At 40.7% G+C, this 27,139-nt stretch overlaps 1 protein-coding gene across 1 annotated transcript in view; it reads left to right on the top strand.

The window, feature by feature from the left end:
* TNIP3 (TNFAIP3 interacting protein 3) overlaps window positions 1–26,087 on the top strand; it is a 52,807-nt gene extending 26,720 nt beyond the window's left edge. The window contains exons 11-16 of the mRNA XM_019474657.1: window positions 3,541–3,669; window positions 8,739–8,855; window positions 11,856–11,981; window positions 13,988–14,146; window positions 17,560–17,620; window positions 26,056–26,087. Of these exons, the coding sequence (XP_019330202.1) occupies window positions 3,541–3,669; window positions 8,739–8,855; window positions 11,856–11,981; window positions 13,988–14,146; window positions 17,560–17,620; window positions 26,056–26,087 (624 nt within the window). The remainder of the gene's footprint in view (window positions 1–3,540; window positions 3,670–8,738; window positions 8,856–11,855; window positions 11,982–13,987; window positions 14,147–17,559; window positions 17,621–26,055) is intronic.
* Window positions 26,088–27,139: the final 1,052 nt, after the last annotated feature.

The raw sequence follows: 27,139 nt of genomic DNA, 5'->3' as shown, positions 1-27,139 counted from the left end.
GGGTGGATTTCTTTGTGAACGAAAATGCTACAGTGATTTCAAATGGAATAGGAACGTCATTGCAGACGTTACACGAAGTGCTTGGCAATAAATACTTGAAGGAATGAATTCAGCTCCAGACACCCACGTTTTGCTATTGACAGTATAGGCTTTTATACGTGTGCTAGCTATCTCAGCTCCCCGTAAATATTAGTGATGTAGTCAGTGCAGTTATTAGGGCTGAAAGTGCCTGGGCTGATCAGCTGCTCTAGAGCGGCGTTCACCTCACCCTGAGAGTGTTTGGGCACCTCTCTCGGGACTCCTTACGCACTGGCTCTTGTGTAGGCATTCGCATCTAAAGCTAGATCCCTAAGCTGAATTCCCACCACAGTAAAACCACCAACCTGAGCGATCACCATATACATGCCCAACGTATACACAAAACTTTGTGCCCCGTTTTACAAGCACCACAGAGTGGTGCTTCCTACTCTCATTCTGCTTCATGGTATCACACGCTTCATAGCCTCTTGTAAGAGTTTCTGGATGGTGCTCTGACGGCTGAAGCCGGGCTTCTCTATTCGCTTGATAACATGAAACAAACCTGAAAACAAGTGGCAATCGCATCACTTCCAGGCTCAGATAAGATGTAAGGTAGCTGCTGCAGGAAAAGAAATGCAAAGCCCTTAGCTTTTATCTTCATGAGCAGAACATTCATCTTACTTGTTTATCAATTACGGTATGGTCTTAGCTAAGCACGTGCTTGACTTCCAACCAATAGGACCATTTACATGTTTTAAAGCAAACTATGTCGTTATGTACTTGCTGAATCATTGCCTTTATTTGCTCTGAGTGTGGATTCAACGCAAGACAATCCATCTTCCTGTTCATATTACTAAGGTTTTTACTGCCTGCCCTTTAATATATGATAGCTGTGAAAAATAGCCCTAGCTACCTTTCTGAAAAGGTAAGGATGAGGAGTGCACTCTCCCAATTTTTTTAATACATACATGAATAATGAACTAAATGACAATACAATCCAAAAATCTCTTACGGGGACAGGTTAACCTGCATGGAACTTCAGCCTTAGCTCAGCAATTTCTTTACAAATTATATACTCAGCCAGTAAGTGCTTCCTATTTACTCTGAATTTCTTCACTTTTTGGATGTCATGCAGGGATGCAGGAGATCTACACCTTTGCAGAGGTAGCTGCTAATAGTAGAGATTTTTGAATGAGCAACAAGGATTGTAACACCCATGTCAGCAGCTGTGTCAACTCAAGTTATGCTATGCTGCCCACGGGGCAGGATGAAGAAAAAGCGGTGCCAGGGGACGATTCAGAAAAATGCATAAAGATATGTTCAGCTTGAAAGCACGTGAGCAGGCTTGTTGCTTTGAAGTTCAGCAGATGCAGGAGAGGCCCAAGCTGACAGATCTACCAAGATTAGATTTCTAGGGGCTTTATGGTTTTTTTTCCTGCAGCAACTAACATTCTTCATACCTGCGTTTGGTTTTATATATATATATGTGTGTGTGTGTGTGTATATTTTTTTTTTCTTTTCTTGAAAGGTAACAACCCTTTCTTTTTTAAATGTTTTACTTACCCCCCTGTAGCCACAGAGCTGGGATGGGCTGTACAGGGCAATTGCCAGAGCAAAGTTCTCTATTTGCTTATCTAGTCCAGCAGCCTGACAGTACCTTTTAAATTTGTTTACTCAGAGTGGCAGTTCTCTGGGTGCTCTGCTGAGCCATTTAGGAAAACCAGCAGCACCGAACAACCCTGAGACAGATTACATGCTGTTGCTGTCTTGCAGAGCTTTTTTTTTTTAACGCACCTGGAGGTATGGCTCTTACAGAATGATAACGTTATGAACTTTATCTGTCCCCGTGTCCTCCATGGCCCCAGGAAAACTGACTGTTTTGGAGATTTAATGTTGGGTGGGTTTGTTTTGGGTTTTTTGTTCTCTCTGGGCGTGACTATGTACCCATAGGCAGGAATCAAAGACCAACCTAGTCACTGGAGAGTCTAGGTGCCATAACACCTAAGATTCAGTGTTGAATAAGAAGCAATAAGACATAAGAATTCAGATGGTTCAAAAACCTGAACAACCAGGAAATCTTTAGTTATAAATGGCCAAGTTCCCGGAGGTGTCAGCCTCCGAGAAGGAGAATGTGTGCTAGGAGCTAGGAAAAGAGGATGGCAACGGTGAAGAGAAGAGCATAGCTAAAAGCCTATATGGATTTTAGTGTTTTGGTTTGTTTTTCTTTAATATCTTCAAACATACATGCACATGCCAGCTTGAGCTAGTTCCTGGGTGAGTTCCTATACTTAATGCAGAGATACCCTACTAATCTTGCCCAGTTTTTGGAGAAAATGAAATGTTCCAACTAACTTAGAACAAAGGAAAATAAAGCTATCTCATGTGTAAGCAACAGTTTCTCAAGGGTGTTTTTCAGTGGCTCAATTAGCACACGGTGATGCACTTCTCATGAGCCTGAACAGTAAATGCCTAGTCGCTGGCTGCACAGAGATATGCCTGTTGCACAGAAAAAAAAAAGCATTCATATGGTGTTCTGTGCATGTGATTGTTGGATCTCATTTTTTTAATCACATAAAGCAGCTGCAGAAGAATATTTGAAATACTTTCTTTTTTTGTAGAACGGGCCATTCTGTTTAATATGTCTAAACAGCTTTGGTCTAAGACAGTCTGGCAAAAGCGGGCTAGCGAGGAATGCATTACCCTGGGAGAGAAGCTTACACAATGCCACTTGCTTCAGGGTCTGATTCAGATCTTAGCTTCCTTCGTTGTAAATTGAAAATAGCCGCGCTGAAAGCGATAGGAGGAGAGAATCAAACTTAAAGTTTGGCAAATCTGTCCTAATAATTCCTATAATAGCATCTTGAAAGACTAGCATATAAATCCTGTTGTGAGTAGGGACATCTTCCTGGTAGTTTGCTGGGGTGGCAACAGTGTTAGGCACATGCACTAGGAAGGGTCAAGCTCAAGTCAACAACAACTGTGATGGGGTCAAAGAAAGTGGATTTTTAAGCCTTGGTTGGTAGCTTGGTAATTCTTGAGCAGGCTGAGGCCTGCCTCAGTCTCTCGTGTAGTGGAAAAAGCCCTCAGACTATGTGATACTGAGATCTGGTTTTGTCTTTGATGTTGTGTGACACTGGGAATGTCTGGGACTCCACCAGCATTTAGCCCTGGCCTTACGCTACGAGTATGTACAAGTAATGCAGGTTTGTGATGATCATCTGTACAGTACTGATCTGCTTGGCCTGCCAGCTTTCTCATGGCTTTGTGCAACTGCAGAGCAGGGATTTAGTCTGGTATGTTGTCTCTGTCTCATCATATGGTGAGTGGTCAAAACAATTTCAACAGACTTTATCATATCTGGGTTTTACTAACCATCCGCCTTCCTGTTCCCTCCCTTCCCAGCTGTGTTTGGGACAACAAAAATGCAGCACATCTGCCAGACAGCAGATATTCTGAAAATTGTTCTTGAAAAATGGTTCCATCTGCATTTCAGCAGCATCTCTCTGTATTTTTGCGTCCCAGAAAGAAACAAAGGTCCTTAGTGAAGCTCTCCATGAAATGAAGGAAGAGAACAATCTCCTGAAGCAGAAGAATGCCTCAATGATCAGAAAGAAGGAACACTATGAGCGTGAAATAAGTCGTCTCAATAAGGTATGAACGAGAGTGAGCCACTGACCAGAACCTCTTCCTTTAATTCTAGCGTCTCTGTTGCCAAGCAGTGATACTGCCAGATGCCCATCTTTTCAATCCTGGGTGAAAAACATGTTCATGGTAGCAAACTCGTGATCACTGTTAGGGAGCTGAGGAAACAAGCAAGAACTTACTTTAGCTAATACCCGTGCATGCTGTTCTTAGTAGGTAGTAGGGTTGCACTGTAAAGAGGAAAGTTAGGTGAACCTTTTGGCTTCTGCTGTGAAGCCTCTCTACGTGTCATATCTAAGCTCTTTCTATGTTCTCCCTCCTTGGAACAAAAGGGAAATGGCACAAAGATGCTTTCATATGCATCCAGTGAAACACTGTGATTAAAAAAAAAAAAAAATTCAGACAGTTTAAAAAATGTTGGTTTACATATATTGTTTGAAAAAAATGGCTTCTTTTCACAAGACATGCTCCTGTCTTACTTTTCATATATATACATACATATATATATTCATACATATAAGTATGTATGTGTATATATGTCTCATTGAGGAAATTGCCATAAAATAGCTAAATGGGATTTATTTTTTTTAACTGAGGGAAAGTAATAAATGTAGCTTTGTTTAATCAAAAGATCACATAAAGCAGTGGGTGTTTTCTAACAATTTTGTATTTCATGGTGAACCACAAACACTTCCTGAGGAAATGCACTGCAGTAACCATTGCTGTGTAACTTTAAGTGATACACAAGCTAAAGGGCCATGATGTGCAAAAGTCAAGGCAAAAAAGTAATGTTGCCATATTCAAAAATTTGACGGAACGTATGATCTCTAACTCTTTTTGAAATGCGTTGACAGGACTTGCTCAAAGCCTCAGTGTAACTTTCATTCAAGGTCTTGTTTGTAGAACAACTTATTTCAATGTTTTATTTTGCTGTCTTTTCTTATGATGTGGTTGGAACTAAGACAGACGGGTAAATAGACCATACTTTTAAATGAAACATCAGTTTCATGTAAAACGCTTTCCCATGAGTAATACTTTACTGATTTTCTGTGTATTTGTGTTCTTCAAATCTCGTGTCATGAATGCATGTAAGACTGGAAGGGAACCTCTGTGCCCTTTTAAGTCTAGTCCCCTGCTATCACAAGTTCAGTGACTTGAAGTTCTTACGAATTCTCTGAAATCAAACAACTTTTTCCTTAAAATTACTTAAGCTCCTACTGTGCTTCTGTTGGAAGGCTGTTCTGGAACTGTAACCCTTCTTTCATTAGATGCTTTCATCTATTTCAACTGGGCTGAATTTATTCTGGCCAGATGATATTCATTTGTTCTTCTGGTAGCAGTGTCGAACAGATCTGCTTCATGCAAGGAGTGAAGCAGATCTGCCCTCTCGATGAAGCAGAACTGTCCTCTAGTGAAAATACGATTGCTCTCAGGGGCACTTGCTCCTTCCCTATAGCTACAGAGTGCAAGCCTATTTTCACTAGAGGACAGTTTAGCTAAGCTGACCCAGCTTTTTTGGTCTTTTAAAATACAACTATGCCTGCTAATATGCATGTTTTTTCATCTCGGTCATTTTAAACAGCTTAGTTCTCAGTTTATGGAAGGTACTACTACTTGTTTCTAAGTACGTTAACCTTTTTACTTTAAGTACATTGATCTTTTTACTTTTGGCTTTATCCCTCTTTGATCCTGTCATGCAGAGTACCCAAAGTATAGAGTCCGATCTGATCGTACTTTGAAGTCTGCAGCTTGAAACTGATGTTGCAATGCCATAATGGTTTGCCATGCTATATCCCAAGTTTGGCTTTCCTGTGGTTGTTTCCTTGTTCACCACGTAGGTCAAGTACAAGCCAAATTTCTGACTTATTTCATAACTTTGCTGCAGCACCATCTCAATTGTTATTTAAACATAGACTAATAAGTTCCAATGCATTTTATAGTGGGGAAAAAAATATTTTAGTTATATGTATATAATTCATAGTTCAGTTTCTTTTGCAACATATAGCTCAGTGTGACTGTCTCTCTTACCCTGCACTTTCATCTAAAAGCTGACAAAAGTGGTAGCTTTTGGGATCAAATCCTTTCTCCAGTCCCTAAAGGCACTTTAATTTTTCTTCTTGAAATTACTCATCTAGCTGTCCCTCGAGCATTTTCCTATACAATTTTTTTCAGCTTCCTTGAGATATGATTTTCTGGGGGTAGGGGAGTGGTTTGGTTTGGGTTTTTTGTACTTTGACTCTTAATGAAGTAGGAATAGCCAAATGATCTGCAAAAACTGCATATAGAACGAATTATAGAAGGTGCCTAAAAGTTTTGTCATTTCTCAAATTTACTAATTTGTATATTTCTAAAAGTTTTGTCATTTCTCAAATTTACTAATTTGTAATTACAAATCTTAGTTACATATTTAAAATAGCTTATTTCCTTTTAATTTGAAGTGTCTCATGATCATTTTATTCACAGTTGGTTTTTAAAACCAGTGGAACAATAATATCTTCATTTCTTCCATAAATGACTCTAAAACAGCCCCGCCTTTTGTCAGTTCAGTGTGATGGGAATTTTGAAAGAAAAATATTCCAGTTACATCTTTGAGTATTAGCTTCAGTAGTGTTTAGTCTCCATTTTATACTTGGGAACCAAAATCTCCTGTAATGACATAATTCTCAATAATTTGCTACTGATCTTATAGCAACATTACAAAACTTTACTCTTTTCCCCCCATACCTAGCACTTCTCAGCATGTCTCTTACAATCTTTCCTCAAAGATTTTGATCTGGGTTTAGTATGACCCTAAACCAATTCAGCTTCATTCATGCTACAGTTTGTTATTTTATTTGAAGTGATAAACGGGGTCTCACAGCATTGCTTCCAAATGCGGTCTAAAAAAATCCTCACCTTATTTTTCTCTACTATTAACCTTTTGAAGATTGAATTTTCTGGATTTTTCTGGGTTTTTCACCATAATCCTGGATGTAGAACCTCCTCAAAAAACCCCCAAATAAACAAAAAAACCCTGAAGAACTGCCCAAATACCTCATATGTCTATATCATGATATGATTCTAGGAAGTGAGCTGCAAGAAAAATAGTCAATATAGTGACGTTTGTTCAAGAATTAGGAGAACCGTCAACAGCTTATGACTATATGTACTTCAATTGTGAAGGTGCGTTACCATTTGGTAACGTCAGGATGGCCGTGATCAGTAAGATACGTTCCAGTGAAGGAGTTTGAACAGAAGACAGAGCCATATAAAAAGTAGGTGCAGCAGATGACTGGGAAAATGGTATGTTGTAAAGGAAGCAGGACACTCGGTTATCTTTGAATTAGGGCATCTGAAGCACTTTCTTTTGAGGGTGGTCAAATATTAGAAGAGGTTGCCTGGAGAGGCTGTGAAATCACCCTCCTTGGAGGTGCTCAATACTCAGCTGACAGGCCCTGAGCAACCTGACCTACCTGGCCTGGCTCTGAGCAGGGGCTTGGACCTCCAGAAGTCCCCTGCCACCCAAATGAGTCTTGTGATTCTGTGGTTGCCAGCAAGATCGAGATGTATCCCGCAAAGGCGGGAGGAAGAAGAAAAGGACGTTTCACTTGTCTTTGTCCTCAGCAGTACGCTTAACAAACCACACAGCTGGGAAAGGGTCTGGGTAGTAGTCAGCCAGGGAATGTATCACACGTACCTCAATACTGTCAAACTTCACTGACTCTTGCTGCTGCTGGCGATCCATGCCCAATCTAAACACCAGATTTTTTTAATTTGTTTTACTATTTGTGCAGAGCACTACAATGTCATAGCCTAAAAGGGATTAGCAGTGGCTCAAAGGGGCAAAAGGAGGATTAATCAGTAAGCTATCTGTATCTTCATCCTCCCATGTTTATGTTCAACCTTATTTATGTATTGACATGGCACACAAACTTTGCCACTGTTATACCAATTTCTCTTCTGCACAATTCTTAGGGACAGTAGCTCATCAGATAAAAAGCCTCCTTTTTCTCTTCTCTGCTTTCCATGGAAAGTGCTAATTTTTTTTTTAATTTTTTTTGTTGGCCTTCTGATAACTGATACTAATCCTTGTGTTACTTTAGATACTGGTTCTCCTGCTTGACCACTTCCCCCTCTGCCTCTTCCCCCTCCAAATTATCTTCCTTCCTTCCCTTACGGCATGAATGGAGTGTGGCCAGCAAGGGGGGAGCTGGGGATCATTAGCAGGAATTGAACTTACTAAAAATGGATGAAGTTAGCTGAGTCCATATCTTGTGTGAGAAACATTGAAAAGTACCGAATGGTGAATATTTGTGCTAAAGTAAATAAGAAATATGTAAGTGTAGTGTGTGGTCATTGATAGAGAGGGGTAAGAGTGATTTAAAAATTATCCCAGTCCAAGGGAGAGCTGTGTAATACTGTTAAAAATAAATAAAATCTGCAAAGAACTGTGGCAGAATTTGACTGAAAAATAGAGTAAGAGCATTATCAGTGCAGTGTGTGTATTCATAACTCCCTCTAGTGACAAGCTATAGAGACTACATAACTTCCTCTCAACCGGAGGGTTTACTTCGGTTCCAGTTGAAGAAATTTGTACTCTTAGTGCAAAAAAAGTTTCAGTCAGACTTTACTGTAGTCACATTTTTAGGCCATCTTTGAATATTGCTTTTATGTTCTTGGGGTTTTTGTTTGCTTTTTTTTGGCCTCAGCTGAGTTTAGACACCTGTCTTTGTTTTCCCAAATTGTGACTTGCACAGGGAAATGGTGTTTATGAATGAGATTTGCAGCTGTGATTTCCATAGGTAAATGTTGGTTATAGTTATAAGTAAAAGCACAGGCCCCTAAATGACACTGTCTCAAATTCATGGATGTAGTGTGAGCACTTTGAAAATTTGGACCTAGTCATGCATATATGTTATTCATGGGGTTTATATCCAAAGTATATAATTGAAGCAACTGCAAGTGAAGGGAAAACCCCCACAAGTCTGTGGCTCACTCTAATCTGTTTATGTAGAGGGCAAACAGTCTAATCATTTAAAAGGATTTTTTTTTTCATATAGTGAATCTCTGTTTAGTAATTTTGCTGTTTGATGTTGCAGGCCCTTCTGGATGTGTTGAAAAAGCAGCACTCACCTGTTGTTGGGACTCCTTCAGAGAAGGGTGACAGGAACAGCCTTGAGGACATGAGAACTCAGCTTGAAGTTCTCAGACAGCAGGTGAGAACAGCTGGAAGTAAGGATGGATTTCATACAGAATAATTTTGCCCTCTCTCCCAAGAATTGTGCCTGGTAGACTTGCTATGTAGAGTTTTTGAAAGGAAGAGCCAGTTTAGCTGTAGCCCATTCAAACGCTGTTTCCTAAGATGCTGTCACCACAGCAGTGTCCACGAAGTGAAACTGAGTCCTTGCAAAGGACTGGAGCAAGGACTTGTGTAGGACTCAGAGCAGCAGAATGGCTCTCCTGACTCTTGGAGACATCCTGTCAGCTGTCTGCTGGGGGCTGAATTTCATCCAGAGGGAATGCTAAACTTCATGAGTTACTGATTGTGTCTTCTGCTCCTTGTTTTGTAGAAGTTGAAAGTTCAGTGAATTATCTAAGAATTCCTAGTCTTGGAAAAGTAGAGTGTTGGCATTGCAGTTTTTCAAAGTGTGAGACAAAACATTTGCATCCGTAACCTGCATATCAATCACTATGGAGAAGTGTATTTTTTTTAATCTTTGTTCTGAGCAATTCAAGTGCTTTGTGCACTCTTTTGCTTTCCGTATGAAAGAATCTGTTTAAAAACATGATGCTTTTCAGATAATTTTACATTTTAGGTCTGTCATCCTGGACAGTGTTAGGGTTAACATTATTGACACACAAATGGATGTGATCAGAATGAGAATTTTATTCAATGGGAATAAAATACTTGTTTCTGTCACGTTTGACAGCAGAGCCAGATTTTGCTCTCTAATGTAATGCTTGCCACATGCTGGAGAATAAAATCCTGCACTTGATTGTACAGTAATGAGTTATTTCATTCTACACAATAAAATAGAGTAAACCAATTTTTTTCAGAATTCTCATGGGGTATCCATTTTATGAATGTCTTTTTCTAGTTGTATAAATCAGTACAGTGAGTCCAGACTTCCTTCTGCACGAAATGGAGCAGAAGGCTCTAACTGTACAGAGGAGGGACTCTTGGGACAAACAGCGACGTGACAGAGCCTCACCAGAGCTTGGCTGTCATCAGCCCATCCCTGGCCACAACAGAAGAGATGAAGGCATTCATTCCTTGGGAGGTGTCCCCCTCTTTCTCAGGGCAACAGACTATATGGCAAAACTGTGACGAAGTGGTTCCCTTGCAGCCTCAGCAGATCGTACAGCTGGAGAGTGGGAGGGAGGTGGGACAGCAGAGAGGGCATCGGGAAAGAAGAAATGAGGAAATACTGAGGAGAGAAGCGTGTAGATGGACAGGGATACAAGAGAACTAGATTTCCCCAAGCGACAGCTTTTCCTCTGCTTCGGAGGGTCAGGGGCGCGCATGCCTCCTCCAGGCACAGGCTGTGGATCTGAGTCCCCTCGCGGCCACACAGAAAGCCTTTGTTCCTTTTACACAGTGTTATTCAGGAAGGGGGTTATGTCTAGTGGGGGACCATCAGGTCCAAAAAAAAACCTTGCAAAAATTAGCTGCAACAGGCAAGTTGTGAAAATAATTTATAGAGCCCTGTGTTGACTTTTTTCTTCCCCTGAGGTATTAACATTTCTTTAGTCCTCCTGTGAAGCCATAGTGCTGCTGCCAGCAAAAAGAAAACTGGATCTGTACGACAGGCAGGGCATGAGCCACAGCAAGCAAGTTCTTTGGAAATAGACTGTCAGCGGGCTTTAGTGACCAACCAAGAGGACATGAAAGGACTTCTGAAAGTTCTGGTGGTGGTTCCCACCCCAACATGCTTTTGCTGTTATTTGTCAGTAGAAGTGCCACCAACCTCCAGCTTCTTACCAGGTGGATGCCTGCCCATTAGCTGAAGAATTAAGCCAGTCAGCTTAACAGCAATTAATTTACAGATTTGTGTTTTGCTTCTGAATCCGTGTGCTCGTTGCCTGTGCCTGGGGTGGTCAGATATTTTCTAATGGGATGAAGCGCTATGATTCCTGGCTACATATGAAGAGCTAAGACATTGCATCCTTCGGTATTTGAAAGGCAGTTTGTCTTCTAGGAACGGGGTCATACCTCTGTATTTCCATTTTGAATTGTGTACGTAACATTCCCCTCTGCTTCTATGTTGGGGCGGGTAGATACTTCGGGCTGCAGTTTGAGAGGATGAATTAGAAGTCCTATATTGCAGACAAAAGGTACATGGGCCAATTATTTTTTCCACACACAGTTTCTAACATCTGGGGCACGATAGCCTCCTAGAGTATTTTTTTTCCCCACAGTGCTCCAGCCAAGTTCTAAATTCCTTGACAGTCCTGACTAGTCCAAGTCTTCTGGTCGTTAATATGTGACCATGGCTCTAAATACTATCACTTATTCTGCACAGATTAGTCCTTTGGGCCACACCTTGGTTAGACAGCTAGTGCCGTGGGTAAGGTAAACCTGCAGACAACTATGAAAAGGTGTAAAGCAAAGCAGGCTTAAGGCCAATGGTATTCAGTGGGCCATAAAAAGGCAGGATGTTATTTGATGATAGTGGCTCATCTTTAGGTTGGATAAGGTGATAATGTTTTGTCAGACTGCATGCCAGAAGTCAGTTTTTCGTGCTGTGCCAGCACCTCCCGTCTCCACCGGGATGCTAACGGCCTGCATTTGAGATACAGGGGGGAGTTAAAAGTGCTCATAATTGAAGTGAAAACTGGAAAAAAAGTTGGTAAAATGTTCGTCCTACTACTGTTTATCCCTTAAAAAGATCGATGTCTTCAGTATTTGTTATCTTATTTATAATATTTAAAACTGATATCTGCCAGTCAGCCTTTTAAATTGCAAGGGTCTACAAATACTGAAGCTGTGGACTGTTTCGATTGACGGGTGCCATTGGAGAATAGCCATTACTTGTCAGTTTGGTCATAAAAAAGATGAGGGAAGCTTTTTGTTGCAGGATTGTAAAGAGGAGGGATCCTTTTGGAATGCACCCCGCTGCTTGGCCGGTGTTTAAAAAGCAACCAAACAACAAAGTGGATGCAAATGTCTGTTGTGGCTCTGCCGAAATTCACGTACTTGGTCATAATGATTGCAGGTACAAATATATGAAGAAGACTTCAGAAAGGAGAGATCTGACAGAGAAAGACTTAATGAGGAGAAAGAAGCATTGCAGAAAATTAACAAGAGATTACAGTCTCAACTGAGTAAACTAAACTCTCAGGTATGAGTCAAAAGAAAGTTACCATTGCCAGCACATGTGTATTTTAGTTTTATTTTCTCACTTTCCACACAACCCAAGGCTTTCTGGCTTCTATTAATTGACATTGGATTTTATATGAGGTCACCACCTGGGATGAAATCATTCTGAAGTAATGCAGTAAGAAGATGAGAAATGATTAGAGATGACTTCCAAATTAAGTAGATGAAGGGAGTATTTATTGCAAAAACTCTTCAAACATATCTTAAAATGGAGGGAGGGGAACCAAAAACAAATCCAGAGGACTGTTGATTGTTTCACTGGCACTTGATATAAGAGTTGTAACATCAAACCAACTTTTGAAATAAAAGCTTCTGTAATGAATCCTGACCTCTGCAGTGGAATTACAGAGTAATGTTAATATCACCGAGGAAAAAAAAAACTGTCTCCATCCAAATTAGCTGAGCAGCCACTGCAATAATTTTTTTGTTGCAACATCCTTTTTATCTCTTCACAGTAGTGTCAGTATTCTGTTCACAGACATTCAGGAAGCCATAGTAAAATAATGGCATGCAAAACTCCAAGCTTTCTTAATCCCCTTTAAAAATGATGAAATTTCGAGGTTTCCTGTCTTGACAAAATTGTGCAATGCTTTAAAAGAATGTTCTGAGATGATTTATTGTCCTCCCCAACATTGTTGTGAAACAGAAACTTCAGTATTGGCTTATTCTCAGCCAAGCCACGCATTGATACTAGTAGGGTCTTGCAGTAGTATCAGAGGCAAGGTGCTCTCAAGTGCCCCTCGCTCCCATCAGCTTCAGTGGGAGTGGAGAGCAGGTTGGGCACCCTGGCCGATGCTGGGCACTGCTGCAGTAAGGCCCCAGACTTGTCAGTGCTTTTATGGGTACTTGGAAGCATTTCATGCAAGTGTAAAAATAGTAATGCCCGAGGGAATGCCATGATTTGCCACTCAGGGCATCCCAGGCATATAGAAATACCTTGGACAAATCTGTTAGCATTGCATGCAATAACTTTCAGGTATATTTCCCCCACCCACCAGCCCACTCCTGGGTTCTTCAATAAGGTAAAGAAATTTTTTTGTAGGAGACAAGAGTACTCAAAGACACCTTCTTCCTATATATTTTTGCATTGTCTAGAGACTAAAAGACTAAATTTCTTGCACAACCCCAACCAGTCGATGGCTGCTCTGAGAACCTCTCACAACAGTGACAGTGAAGAGGGGGACTACAAATAGGGCTAAAAGGCCTTTCCCACTCCTCCCCAGCTGCTCTGGACCAGGAGAAATGCCAACAGCACTGCACATGTACAACACAACTGAAGGGCTGTACAAGTGCTGTATAAAGTGTATGTACAACTTGACTGTCCCTGCATTGTATCGACAGTTTACACTAGAGATCTTGTTTGTCTCTTCCTGCCTTGGGATTTGATTAAACAGAGCTTGTGAAGGATTTTAAACATGAGAGGAACCATATAGAATATTTATTAGTTTGTTTTCTTAAGTCAAATTATTTAGTTGTGACTCATCTTTTACCCCTCTTTGCTCTGTCCTTAGGCAAATTCTCATTGACTCTGCTGGGACACAGAGGGCCTAAGAAAAGGCAGATCCAAATCTTGAGGCTATTGACTTTGGTCTTTTACCAACATTATTTTTCTTGTTATGCAAGTGCCTGTCCATGTAGTTCTGCTTCAAACTATTGAAAGCTACTGTGTGTAAAGAAAATGTTTCTTGAATATAGAAAACACCCAGAAATGTGCTTGCCATATCTTTGAAACCAATATTTTCTCACGTAAAGTGTCAAGACTCTGGTGTGGCACAAGTCAGCTTTTTTAAATAATTTTTAAAATCATGAACAGTCTGAAGGGTCTAAACGAGCAGCATTGCGACCCATGCTGAGAGAGGAGGGTTTCTTCCCTGTTGCTTTTTACTGATGAATTTGTACGTGAATATTCTGTCGACATCGTATCCTGCTACTAATGCATTTCTTCTTGCTTTTCTTATTTTTTGATAGACAAAAGATCTCCCGGTACAGTCTGAGAGGCCCAGCTACCCACCTCCCCTCTTCCTCTCACCATGTGTTAATTGTGGGAATTGTGGGTTGGTTCTTCACTATCAAGATCCTCGAGTACATCCAACGTCTCGCAGGGCACATGAGCAGCAACAGCACTCAGTAAGGTTCCCACTGTCTCCCATTTCACAAGGGCGCTGATTTTCTCAAAGCATGGTGACCACCGGAGAATAACATGGTGCTATCACAGTGCCATCCTCACCAGTAACTAAATCTGTTGTTTCCCAGCTTGTTGTTGGTCCAGATCAAGATTTTGTACTGGGTTTAGAATTAGCCCTAGGTCTGGAAGAGCCTTCCTGATCTCTGTACGGTCTCTCTTCCGTTACCATCTGCCCCAAAATGTTGATTTTCTCTTGATAGTCGTGTTCTTTTCTTCCTTGCTGTTCCAGTGTCTTCGGCACTGAATTGCACAGAGTGCTACCATGTGCAAATCAAAGCATAACCAACAGAAATCTGTGCACAAAGAGGAAAAATTGCAGCAATTTAAATAAATGGTTGATGAGTTATACTTAAAGTATATATTCTTATATATTTTAAATTTACTTTGGCAAATACTGTTTATTTACAGAACCACTAAGAAGAAAAAGGGGATTATTATACATTTGTTTTCAATGATACTGGTGGTCATTCCTTAATTAAAAAAATAAGGTTGTTTGATTGGACTCTTGCTGATTTCTTAGATTAATTTACTTCCACAACACACATTCAGAGCCCTTTCTAGCTATATAGTTGCCCAAATTCATAAGTATGGATCTGCTCTCTGGAGCCCAATTCTGGGCCTTCAACATAAATGATAGTAACAAAAATGTGAATGTAGCTGTGGTCAGCATTATTCCGGTCTCTTCCCTCTATTTGGTCTAAGAAAGCTTGTTGACTAATATGTCTTATTTCCGTGTCTTACATTGGGTATTTCTTTCTCTGGCCCTGTCTTTGCAAAATGACTTTCCTTCTTCTTCACTTACGGCTTCTGCGTTCATAGGTAGTAAAACTGTCCTGCCGTCAGGCAATACCGCTGTAGCCAGACTGCACGATCCCAGGTTCCCTGTACACCTTCTGGGGCAGGCAGACAAGCTATCGGCGGGATTCACAACGTTGCTCTTAAACTGTAAGGGCAAAATCCCAGATGCTGTTGCTTGTACCCAGTAGTATCTTCCCTCTGGTACGCTGCTGTGAAACAGGATTACGTGAGGAATAAGGTTCTACTGAGGGTGAGATGCTCTGGCTGTGAATGCTTTAGGAATGCAATTTTCCCAAGCAAGCCTGTGTATTGCAAAAAAGTAAAATAAAAAAAAAAAAGAATCAGCGGAAGTGATCTGAGTGTGGCTAACACAATGGGAAATTTGCTTTTTTTCCTGGCAGACAACAGGGTCCTGTCTTCCTCAGCATGAAGAAGAACAGCTTTGCACTAGGGCAGGTTATGTGAGGGGGAGTTTCTATTTCAAGGAAAATACTGCTTCAAAGAATGATATTTTTGAAGTGCTTTGGGTTATCTAAGTGGGCTGTGCTTGTTCAAATCTAGTGAGAATGCATTTAAACATGGTGAATGTCATTTTAAATACACAGTATCTGTTTCTGGCTATAAAGATGTCACATATGGAAAGATGCTTATTATTTGAGAAATTATAGCCGAATTTTTGCAAAATGCATATAAGGCTTTCAGAGTGTAGAAATCCAACGGAAAAGCTGTGGTCAAACAAGTCATTTCTATGTTTCAGGAGTGTGCTTATCTGCCTATTTATCAGAGTTGGACGTATTGCAGAATGTTTTTTTCACTGCAATTTGGACACTGTCCCAGATTATTTTGGCTCTTCTCCCTGAACTTTCATCATCTGGGTTTCTAATTCTGTGAGGGATCACTGGGTTTACAACTTTGCCATTCCTGCCGGAGCGCTGGGGTCAGTTTGACTGGTTGCTTTGTAACTCCCAGTTTCATTCTGAGTTTTCTTTGAAATTCTTTGTCTGTGTGAGCGCAGCGTTGCTGCTCTGAGCTTTGGATACCTCCCTGAGCAATTTGTTTAGCAATGAAGAAAGGTGCTAGAATTTAATGAGTGTCCTGAGTTAACATACGTAATCCTGTGTGTTTAGTCTGTGCTTTTGCTTTTTCATTTTTTTTATACCTTGCACCTTTTTGTTCCTTTTTACGTTTAGTAGAAACACTTTGTTTAGTCTGACATGAAATACACCTCTTGTTTCTGAAATTCATTCAAGTTTGCATAGTGCAAGCACATGTGAAAGAGAAGAGTAGGTCAGAGAACAGAAAATTCAACAGAAACTCAAAAAAGCAATGCAAATAAGTGTATTTTGAACCACTGGTGGAAAAACTACCTCTGCTTAAAGCAAAGCAGAGTCTTGCTTTGTATCAAAGCCTATTTTGTTTGCCCACAAGCACAGAATTAGTTAATAATTCCTGTGGATGGTATAATTTCAGTGAAAATAGGATAGCTCCTTTTTTCCTGACAGTGTATGAGAGTGATTACTGCTATGTAACTATAAATGACAGCATACATAAAAGTTAAATCTGTTTTCTGTATCCACAGCTTCATCCTGCCATCTTAATTTAGGCAGAACTTCTTTAAAAGTCTATGAAATTTCTTCCCTACAAGTTGAAATCTGTAAGAGTCTCCTTGGGACTACTCAGGATTTTGTCAGAGTAATTTCTGCAAAACAAGAATTATTTTCCCAGTTTAACTAATTTGAAGCAGTAATTACCTGAAATTTGACAAGCTTGCATGTGCTACTTAAACCAGATAGACAGCTTAATACAGCTTCAACTGAAACGTCTGGTCCCAAAATCATTTTCTCTAGCGGTAATTTGCTCCTCATTTACCACCGTGTGTGGTATAAGCTATAATGCAGTATGTATTTCTCCCAGGATTTCCCTGGACAAAACTATGTTTGCATGGACATAACCTTCCCAATACTTCCTCTTATAAGAAAGATGGGAATTTTTCCCATCCCACAGAATTTTCAAGAAGTTATTTGATAACAACTAATGTTATAGTAACACTAATGCTAACCTGTGGGGAAGGGAGGAGGGCAGAGAACTTTATTAAATGGGTTATTCCTGTCACACTGCAACATGTTACAGGTGTTACACATATTCAAACTGGAACAGCTTCACCTGTCAGGTCGATGTGTAGCAGGTTTCTCTGGGGTTCTTTAGCACAGAGGATGTGATGCCTTCTAGTGTCTTCTGGTGCACTTTATTCCTTAGCCCTTTTAAAATCTGATTTGTTTCTGTTAATGTTTCTTTTGATTTGTGGGATCTAGAAAGGTTTACACCAATATTTCTAATGAGTGCAGCATCTAAACCACATGTCATAAAAAAGGAAGCAAGCTGAAAGACTCGATCAGTGGAAATATAAAGCTAAATATAAGATTTTTTTGTAAACTACTTTTGTATGACTAATAAAAAACTTCACAGCACAATTATATTTTTATCATGTCACTATTCTTTTGTTTGAAGTGTCTATGAAGTCCATATTGCTGTAATAATGTTTTATTGTTCTGTGCAGCCAGACTATCAGTGGTATGTTCCTGACCAGTTTCCGCCAGATGTGCAGCACAAGGCAAATGGTAAGACAACAGCTGTACAGAGCATATTTAAATGTACTTTTTTTTAAATGGGAGCCTTTGAGGGATGTAGGGTAAACTTTCCTATTTATCTGTTGAGTGCTTACGTGACAGCTTTGCCTCAGAGAGCCGAGGTTGGTGTATGTGCAACACAGGTGAGGTTTCTAATGTAATACCATCTACATTACGGCTTTCAGCTTTGTTGCAATTCGTAAAATGTCTCTATTACACGTTACAGGAGCACACATTTGCCTCATTAAACACCTAGTAATAGTCCTAAAGAAAAGGTATCCTCAGAGTTGTCCTTAGAGCTTCTGTTGCTCCAGCTAAGGCTAAATTTAACGATGTGCCGAACCTGGGGGCCAAGATGGGGCAGATTTTAGAAGTCCTTGGTAACAAAGTACAGGCTTTAGGATGTTGTTTCACCTTAAAGGCAAAATGCCCATTGCTATTCTTGATCTGCTCTGATAGTTCAAGGCGCCAGGTCTGAAAATAAAACCATGTAAATGGACAAAGTTAATTAGTTGCCAAAGTGTCGGTGCAAACTATCTTTTGGAAACCAGGAGGAGTACTTAATATTTGTACCTGGATTTGAAATTGTGCCAAGTTCCTGGGTGTTTCGACGTACTTGTTTCAGACCACTCAAAAGATGGATGCCAGAGAGCACAGGGAAGAATGGACGTTGTTCTGGGTGGGAATCCGCCCCTCCGGATCTTCTCCTTCAGAAACTCCCCTAAACCACCCTTTTTCTCTCAAAAGTGGTTGAGAATTATGGCACCTAAAGTTTTGTGTTTTGCTGTTCTCATGTCTCGTAGCCCTTTTGTAGAGATACCTTCTCAGATGAATGATGCGTCATCCTGGTCTGCAGGGGGACCAGCAAAGTTTGCTGGTGTTTACTGCAGGAGTGTGTGTGCTTCATGTGTCTGCCATTTCACGGTGCGAGTGGGTACCATATGGGGTGGCAGGGGCAGGGACTCATCACCAAAAGCTGTTTTGTAACATCTAGAAGAAGATGATGGCTACAGAGGAGCTATTCCATTATTTATTGTCATCCACATTTGCACAGAAGAGAGGGCAGGGTGGGAACGTAGCTCGCCGAAATGGAGGGTGAGCTTCCCATAATTACATGGCAACTGTTTGGAGGGTTCTGATGTGGTCGTAGGGAAAGTAGTGCTGTGACTGCAGGAGAGGACAGGAGATTAATTTTGTAGTGCCTCCCACTTAAACTCAAAGTGATTTACTGCACCAGAGAATATAGGGAGGATGTTTATAACAGTGAATGAAACAAGTCCGGCCACCAACTGCAGCTGTGGTCCAGGGCAGTACACTTAGGGGATCTGAAGAAAGAGAGTTCTTCTTTTACCCTGTTTGATTATATGACTCAACTTCTGGCTCCCTGAAAAAACTTTTTTTAAATCCATGCTCTGTCTTTCTGTTACTGTTCCTTGTCCAGAATATCCGAATACCTCCTTCTCAATGGGACAGTGAGTAGGACACTTGGAGACTTTTCCCTTCCCTTTTTTCTTCAGTCCCCATAAAGAGGAATTCTCAACGAGTCCCGTCATAGCGCTGTGTAGGATGTCTGCTTTAACATCTTCGGGGCTCTTATTCTTTTTATCTTTGCTGATGAAGATTATTTTATTAGCTGTTGATCACAGAGAAGTCCAACTGCAACTATCAGTTAAAAGGCACTAGCCTGGGTTTATGTATTATATATAGTCACCTATATTAAATCTGCATTTAAGTGTTTTGAGAAAGATTTCAAAGATAGAAACTCCAAGAACACACAATGAAAGTATTCTTGATGTTCCAATTTCTTTGTTCTATTTTGTAAGAGTGCTAATTACAATGGTGGGTTTAAATGAGCTAGTATGTGCAGCAGCATTCCCGAGTCTCATTTCTCATCTTTCATTTCTTCATTAGGCGATAAACTGACCAATAAATTTTACCTCTTCTGAGATAGGGCTTCATTATGGAAAAACAAAACAGCAGTGCAGCAACTTTTAGTCATGAGGCAGTTTCCTTTAGGAAAGCTATTTCAGTAGATTGATGTTTGTAGGGAAAACCCTTAAGTTTTCCTTAACTGAACAAATTTTCCTTTGACACTGGGTATTTTTTCTTAAGGAGTAATTTCAAAATACAGGTCACACATTGTAACTTCAGAGCTGAACACAGGTGAAATGAATTGGGAAACTGATTTTTTTTATGACATACCATCAAAAAAAGCCTGTTTTAAAGATATCTGAAATCTATGAGAGTCTCTACATCAACTCTAACTAGTTTGCTATAATGTCTTTGGGACTGCAAAGGCATATTGTCATCAAGGAGGATTTATTACTTTTTCCTGCAGTTTTGTATAGATGTTCCTAGACTGTGTTTTCCTCCCTCTCTCCCCTCCTTTGTGAGGGAGGAAGTTATTTGCACCCAGGTGCTTTGGCATTAGACTTAGGTCCTTCTGTAACCAGCTGTAATCTCATGTTTTCTGCTTCTCATGTAACCATATCTGTACTTTTGTTCTGACTGGCACCACTTTTCTTAGCTTCTCCCATGTCCAAAGAAGGCTGTCTTAAAGGACTGCTGCCTCTTTGAAGCCTAGTTTCTCTTTCTGTTTTCTGTAAGAAACACCTCTGTGCCTGTATCTGCAGAAATAGGATAATCACTGAAATATTTTTAAAATTTAAAACAGAAATCTGCTACAGAAATTTGATCAGTCCTATTTGATCCTATTTTCCAAAGTTTCTACTCCAGTCTATTATTTTCCCCACAGATCTATGTTTTGGTAGTTGGCAGAGGATCACTTATGCACAAGTCTGAGGAGCGCTGTTGCCTCTAGCACTGCACTTTCATGGTAGTGTGATGGTTTGGATCTGGCACTTTTTGATTTGAGCCTTTTCTAATTAGCCTGGAAATAACTTCATCAGAATACAGGAAGAATGAGAGGAATAAGGGGGCAAAATGAGAGAAAAAAAACCAAACAAAACCACCAACCCTCTCAAAAAACTTTGTTCTTTTTTCCATTAAGCCTTTCTTTCCAAAATGAGACTGAACAAGATATGTTCCACGGTAGCAAGGCAATGGTAATTATCTAAATGAAATCCTTGCAATTTAGCTTTATGAAGAGAGTGAAGCTAAAGGGAGCTGCTAAGATTACAGCTATAAAGTATGGCTTTATGCAAAAACCTTACGTGTCTGTTCAGAGTTTGGAGTAGTGAACACCACTTGTTACTTAATCAGAGCTACATCAGCTCCCTCTTTCCCAAGAAATTTGGCAGTTAAGTGAGGTTCAGCGATGTGCTGAGCAGTCCTCGGTTCCTTGACTAAAACACCTCAGAGCTACCCTACACTTCTTGTTGGTGAAGTAATCTGTGTGTCTCTGTATTTTGCAGCTAGAGTATCTAGGAGCCATTTAAGGATTTAACTCTACTGAAAAGAGCATAAGGAGTTGGTTTTAGTGATCTGCCTTTCTGTTTTACAGCTAAGTATCTATGGACCAGTTAAGAATCTGGATGAAGAGAAGGGTCTTGTAGCCCTTGTGGTACATAAGGCTGAAGTTGCTCTCTAGAGAGAGACAGTTATTCCCAGCATGGCCACAGGCTGGCTGCTGCGGCTTGAGAGACCAGTCCTCAGCCTTGAAATCACATCAGTGTGCCCTTGAACACAGAGTTCAGAGCGTGATGCAACAGCATGCTCGAGTATCTTATCCCTGCCTTGGTTCATGGAGGGCATGGAAATGTGACGGTGGTAGTGTGTGCCTATGAATATGTGGAGGTGACCAAACACAACTAGCAGTCCTGGTATGTGTGTTTGATTACATTTATTTAACATATTTACTTCTCTGTACGCCTAAATAAGTAAAATAAAAACTACTGGCTGGATGTAGACATTCTGGCATCCAGGAAGGGATTCTGTGGATAAGATTTGGCCTTTCTTTATATTTTTGATTCAGTAATCAAGATTTAAATTATTTTCTCAATTATTTTTTTATTTGTCCACAGTTGCCCACAGTTATTGTTGAATTGCCTTCTTTAACTGGAATTTGATGATCCCCCTGGCTGCATAAAGCCACTCAACTTGTTTTCAAAAACATGTCTCTGGCTTTAGGGAGTTTACTTAAAAGTAAACAAAGAACCATTCAGGCCCCTCTGGCTTTGGGACCCTAGAAACAGTTTTAGTAGGCTTCATAGGTTAAAAAACACAGCCTCTCCGTTAGTAAGCACAGAGACAGCTTTGACCTGCCAGGGGTTGCATGGGACAGTGAAGAATTACTAACCATGTAAAATACAATTTTCCAAAAAGGATGGGAAAAAACATTATGTCCTTGATGATGTGTTTAGTGAGTTGATGTATTCCATCAATATGGAATTGCACATTTGCAGTGCAACCGGTACCGAAGGCATGCCCGTGGTTTGGGGTGGCTTTCATGCCAGGCTGCACCGCACGATGCAGTTGCCTGCCATCTGTATGTCTGCACGGCCACAGGAAGGTAAGGGTTTAACCCGGTTCTTCTCCTCCTGCTCTTTCATGCTGCAGTCTCGTCAAGAGTTCAATTTTCCACGCCACCACTGGGATCCGAACTGAATCCAGAAATATTCAATATTCAGGCGGTTTGCAAATAGGAGGGTGCGGGCTGTATTCAGGTTTATTGGTCTGGTTTTACTAGCATTTTCTTCCCATTTGTATCCAGAAAGTTTCATGTTGCACCTCTTGTTAAACTCCTTAAAAACTCAGATAACTCATACCAGAGTTCAGCTTGTCTGTGAACATAAGCATTTCTTCTCCCTATTTTCTCAAACATTAAATACTCCAGCTGAAAGCAGGCAGGGCAGAGAGATGGATAGGAACGTTTTGTGTCCAGCCGTGCTCCGTAGGTGGGCTGCAATGGAGATGAGGCTGCCAGGGAAAGACCACTCAGGTAGACCTCACAGGGCAACCGCCTGTCTGCAAAGCAGGATTAGGGGAAACCGTCAGGCTTCCAAAAAAGCAAAGGTGTTTCCTTGAAGGTCACAATAGAGAAGGGCAATGTGGAAAGGTAAGCGATGGGAGGCAGGTAGAGATTAAGGAAGATGATGAGATGAGATGTTGTCTCGCTGCACCGGCAATGTATTTCCAAGAGAATAACTCTTCCTGCCCACCTCTGGGCTGGTCCCTCCCCAGGTACTTTGCTGTGCAGAAAGCCTGAGCCTAAACTGTGCGTAAATTCTTCTAACTTAGCCTTGTCTGACCAGCAATGCTGCCTTTGGAGGAACATTATCTCCTAAGTCTCTCCGTGCTCTGTCACTCAGTGTTCCTGGAATGAGTTTCCGATCTTTTTGTTCTTGGTTGTGGGTTTTTTTGGTTTTTGTTGTTTGTTTGGGGTTTTTTTCTTTTTAAGGAGCAAGGCAGAAAGATTTCCAGCAAGTGTACTTAATGGCACTTTATTTGGCAAGCAGTGTTGACTTCCTTCCTTATCCAACTGTGCAAAATTGAAAAGACAGTTGAAAAAAAGATTGATTTTGGAGATTTTCCCTGAACCCAGTTTTTTAATGAAAAATTCTCTGGAAAAGAGGTTTATTGCTCAAAGCCTACTCAGAGCAAGAACCCTTTTGCATGCCACAGCTGCTGGCATGTATTGCCTTTTTCACTTCCAAAATTAATCTTACTGTATTTGTTTCCTTGGCAGAAAGATTCTCGGTACATGTATTTAAGAACCCCAGTTACTCCTTCAGAACATCAGCTATAACTACTGGATTTCTTTGACCTAAACTGTACGTTTTTATTTTGGATCCAGTTATGCCAGGCACAGGGAGAAGCCAAAATGTAGCCCTTCAGCTACCTCTCAGTTCACGGGGTAGCTCTGGCGGCTTGTGGGAGAGGCGAGAGCAGCTGGTCACCCCCTCGCCTTGGCATGCCTAGGGAAAGCAGAAATCAACCTGCAAAAAGCCCTAGGGATGCCCAGATGAGCACACGAAGAAGCATGATGTGTCCGCTTACTTTCATTATAACATCATCTCTTGTTCCCTTCCACACTCTGCTGCTTTCCAGATTTTTGCCCTCAAGGTACCTGCTCTGCTGCTAATGTTGTTATAATTACAGCTAACTGGAAGAAGAGGAGGGAGAAGTGTGGGGTTTTCCACTGAAAATAATGACATCTGTAGGGAGGGGGGGAAAAAATGAAAAACTGAAAAATGGATTTGTGGAGGTCTTCAATGAAAACCAGACAGAAAAAAAGTTAATTAACTGACGTCTTAATTTTCCTGGAAAAAATCCCAGACCCTAAACGTTTTTGGTATTAGCTTGTCCTCAGTGCATACATTACATTAGAAATTATCAGTGCTCGCAACTAGTCAAGACAGATTTAATTAGCAGCTTGCCATCCCCACTGGGAATGAAAATGGGATTATTTTCAGAATTTTTACTGATACTACTTGGTTTCTGCTGCTGCAATGTAACAAAAAGGCTGTTAGCACACCTTTAATTTCTAACTCCAGAACATGAGAAGTTGCCTTTTTTAGAAAGGTATTGCTTTTAAAAGTCAGCTTGAGCTAAAGATCACAGAACGTGTTGTAGTTTTTCAGTGTACCAGGCAGAAAAGTCTCATGTGAAGAGGAACAGGATATGTAATTTAAACAGCTGCATGATTTGATACATTGTTTCACAGAAATAAAGTTATCAGGATTTATCATTCAGTACCTGTTAGATTTTTAAATGGCTTCACAGACACTGGCTTTTTTTTTTTTTTCCTTTGAGAATGAAACATAGGGAAGAATCGAGGCTTTTAAGGGAACTTGCCTGAAGGGGGATGTTGATGGTGGTCTTCTGGTGATAGGTGACGTGGTGGCTCTTTTCATTAAACCATTCTCTTTCCTGGTCACTTGATGAAGCATCCATCTGCTATCTGGAAATAGCCTTAGTTCCTCATTGGTCATCTAAGGAAGTGATGTAAAAATTCATTCCGTGCCATTTGCTTGTTAAAGTAGCAGCCAAGGGCTACCTACCCTCGTTGTATGGAGTCCACCTTCCTTTGCCTGTTGTGTTTTAAGTGTACGAGGATTCTGTGCTGGGCTCTGAAGCCTGCTTGTACTGCGAAATATCCAGAAGGTTTTCTGTACGGTTAGTGCCGTCCTAGGTGGGAGAGACTCTTTGGTTTTAGGAACTAACATGTTATATTATGTTTGCCTTTCTTCTCTGGCAGACCACGCCTGCAACGCTGTGGTATCTGCTGGTTTGCACCAGCTGCGCAAGAACTTTAGGAGCCAAAAGCATCTTGGCATAAGCAGGGTGACCTCAGTGTGTCCCAGTGGGACTCGGGACTGGGAAGGAACAAAAATAATTGAAGGACATCCCCACTGTACAGCTGCCTGAGGTGTTTGAATATCCAAGTCCTCTCTTTTTTCTTCCAGATTATATTGTTATATGAATATCAACATTTGATGCGAAGCTTGGAAGCACATTTCTTGTTAGCAAAGTTTTTTTCCACCGCCTTTGTTGTTACAGGGGGCTATTTGCATGAAGTGAAATGAACACAGAAATATCTATATTTATCTACCTTGCACAAAGAACCAGTCTGCTAGTTGTTGCTCTTCCTGGCTTTTGTGAACAAATAACATGAATTTTAGCTCTGATACTACCTGCAAGGAAAAGGTGTCACCAAAATCAGTGATTCACGGTACTGCTGCTTGCTATAAACGTGGACCTTTTGGATCAAGTTTTCTTTCATATACATTTGGATATCATCAGCACTGTGGGTTTGGAAGTGAATGATGGGGTTACTTTGTAGCAGCTGCAGAGCAATTCTCCTAGGCAAATTCAAAACCCTGCTGGAAATATTTCACTCTTAATGTTTCTCTTGTAAGCGAAATACTATGTGCACTTGTGTGTGTGCTACTAGCGATGTGTTACAGCATTTCCAGAGTCTTTTGAAACTTCAGGAAGGAAGTATGTGTTACACTGGCAATAGCGTATTTCCTTTCTTAGGTTTTATTTTGTTTTCCTAGCTCGAGTGAGTTACTATCAAACACATCTTTGAACCACAGACACCTACTTAGCAGTAGGTACTACTACCTAATTCTTCCCTCTGTCATATTTACCTACTCTCTTGGGTGCACCTAAAGCTAATGTATACCCGTGAACACTGCTGAATGTCAGCTGTTCTTTTTAGAGGTCTAGAAAGATTTTACGCGGTGGCTTTAGGTTACTAGACCCTACTGTTTGCTCTGTATCAACAATCAGGACTAGATGAAAGTCGAGAGAGAGAGACTGCTAGGGCACTGTATGACATCCCTACCTTCTTTTGCTTCTTCACACTTACTGTCATTTGTGTTGGATTGATTACAGGCTTGTAATGATGTACAGTATTGGCTCCAGGGGTGTGTGTATGTCTTACAAAACAGAGGGAAATTAATCATAAGCGAGTTGTATTTCTCAATGTCAAAATAACTTGTATTGATATACTTTTGCAGATTCATCCTCGGAGAAGGGAGCCCATCGCTGACAGCCTATGACCTGGAGAAGTGTAGACCAAAGGCGGCAAGCTAGTCTTGCAACTTCGTTATTCTGTTTTGTTCTGGTTTTTTTGCCCCTAGCTCCTTATCTCTTCAGTGCATGTTATTTATGCCTGGTGAAATCCCTGCGAGGACAATAGAAAAGCAGATCATACAGGCTAGTGACTCTCAGGATCCAGTTAAACTGTGCTGGGAAGCATTATTGCCCTTTGTTCTGAAGATGCTGTTTGTGCTGCCTATGAGAATCTGTTAAAAAGCCGTACGAGAAAAGATGCAGCTATTGCTGGGGATTCAGACAGTCACATCTGGTTTGAATTCAAGAGCTTAAAAGCCCAATAGTGTTGTGATTTTTTTTTTTTTTTGTTTGAGAATTATAGTCTTTTTTTATTTGATTCCAGGGAATGATTTGTTGATATACCATCTTGAATTCTGTACTCTTTTTCTTGATTGTTTGGTAAAGCGGAAATCTGCTTCACTGTTCTAAGACGTGTAATTGTAAGCAGGGTACCGCTGATACCAGGGCAGGTAGAAGGTGCCTACTCCCCTTTTTGAGTCAAGGCCAGCTCTCCTTTTGTTTTGGCTCCGAAATGATATGAAAAATGTAATCACATTTTTTTTCTGTGTGTACTTATTTGTATCAGAAGTATTTTAGTAGAAATACTTAATGGGTTTAACTTCTCAGTAAAAATGGCTTTATATTTCCAAACGATTCTTGTAATTAATCTGAACGTCATTGTGTAACCTCTACCTTGAGAATAAAACCTGGCTTTTTAAATGAAATTGTATTTAGACCATGAAATTTTTTCAGAAAATTGTGGTGAGTGGATGTTCAGCAAACATTACCTGATAATCTACTTGCAAGATTGTCGCTTCCCTTCAGGCAGGTACCTGCACCTGCTGGGATCCCACCTGAAAGAAGGAACTGAGATTTTTGCACCATAAGGCCGCATGAGATGTCCTGTGTGCTTTCCTCATAGCTCAGAAGTAGTTAATATGAGTTTAAGTTCCCACACAAACAGCTTTTTGAGCTGTACAAGGACAG

Source organism: Aptenodytes forsteri, unplaced genomic scaffold (genome assembly GCF_000699145.1).
Source record: "Aptenodytes forsteri isolate BGI_AS27 unplaced genomic scaffold, ASM69914v1 Scaffold317, whole genome shotgun sequence".
Classification (NCBI taxonomy): domain Eukaryota; kingdom Metazoa; phylum Chordata; class Aves; order Sphenisciformes; family Spheniscidae; genus Aptenodytes; species Aptenodytes forsteri.
The sequence above is the reverse complement of the archived record's forward strand: the minus strand, read 5'-3'. Positions and strand labels throughout refer to the sequence as shown.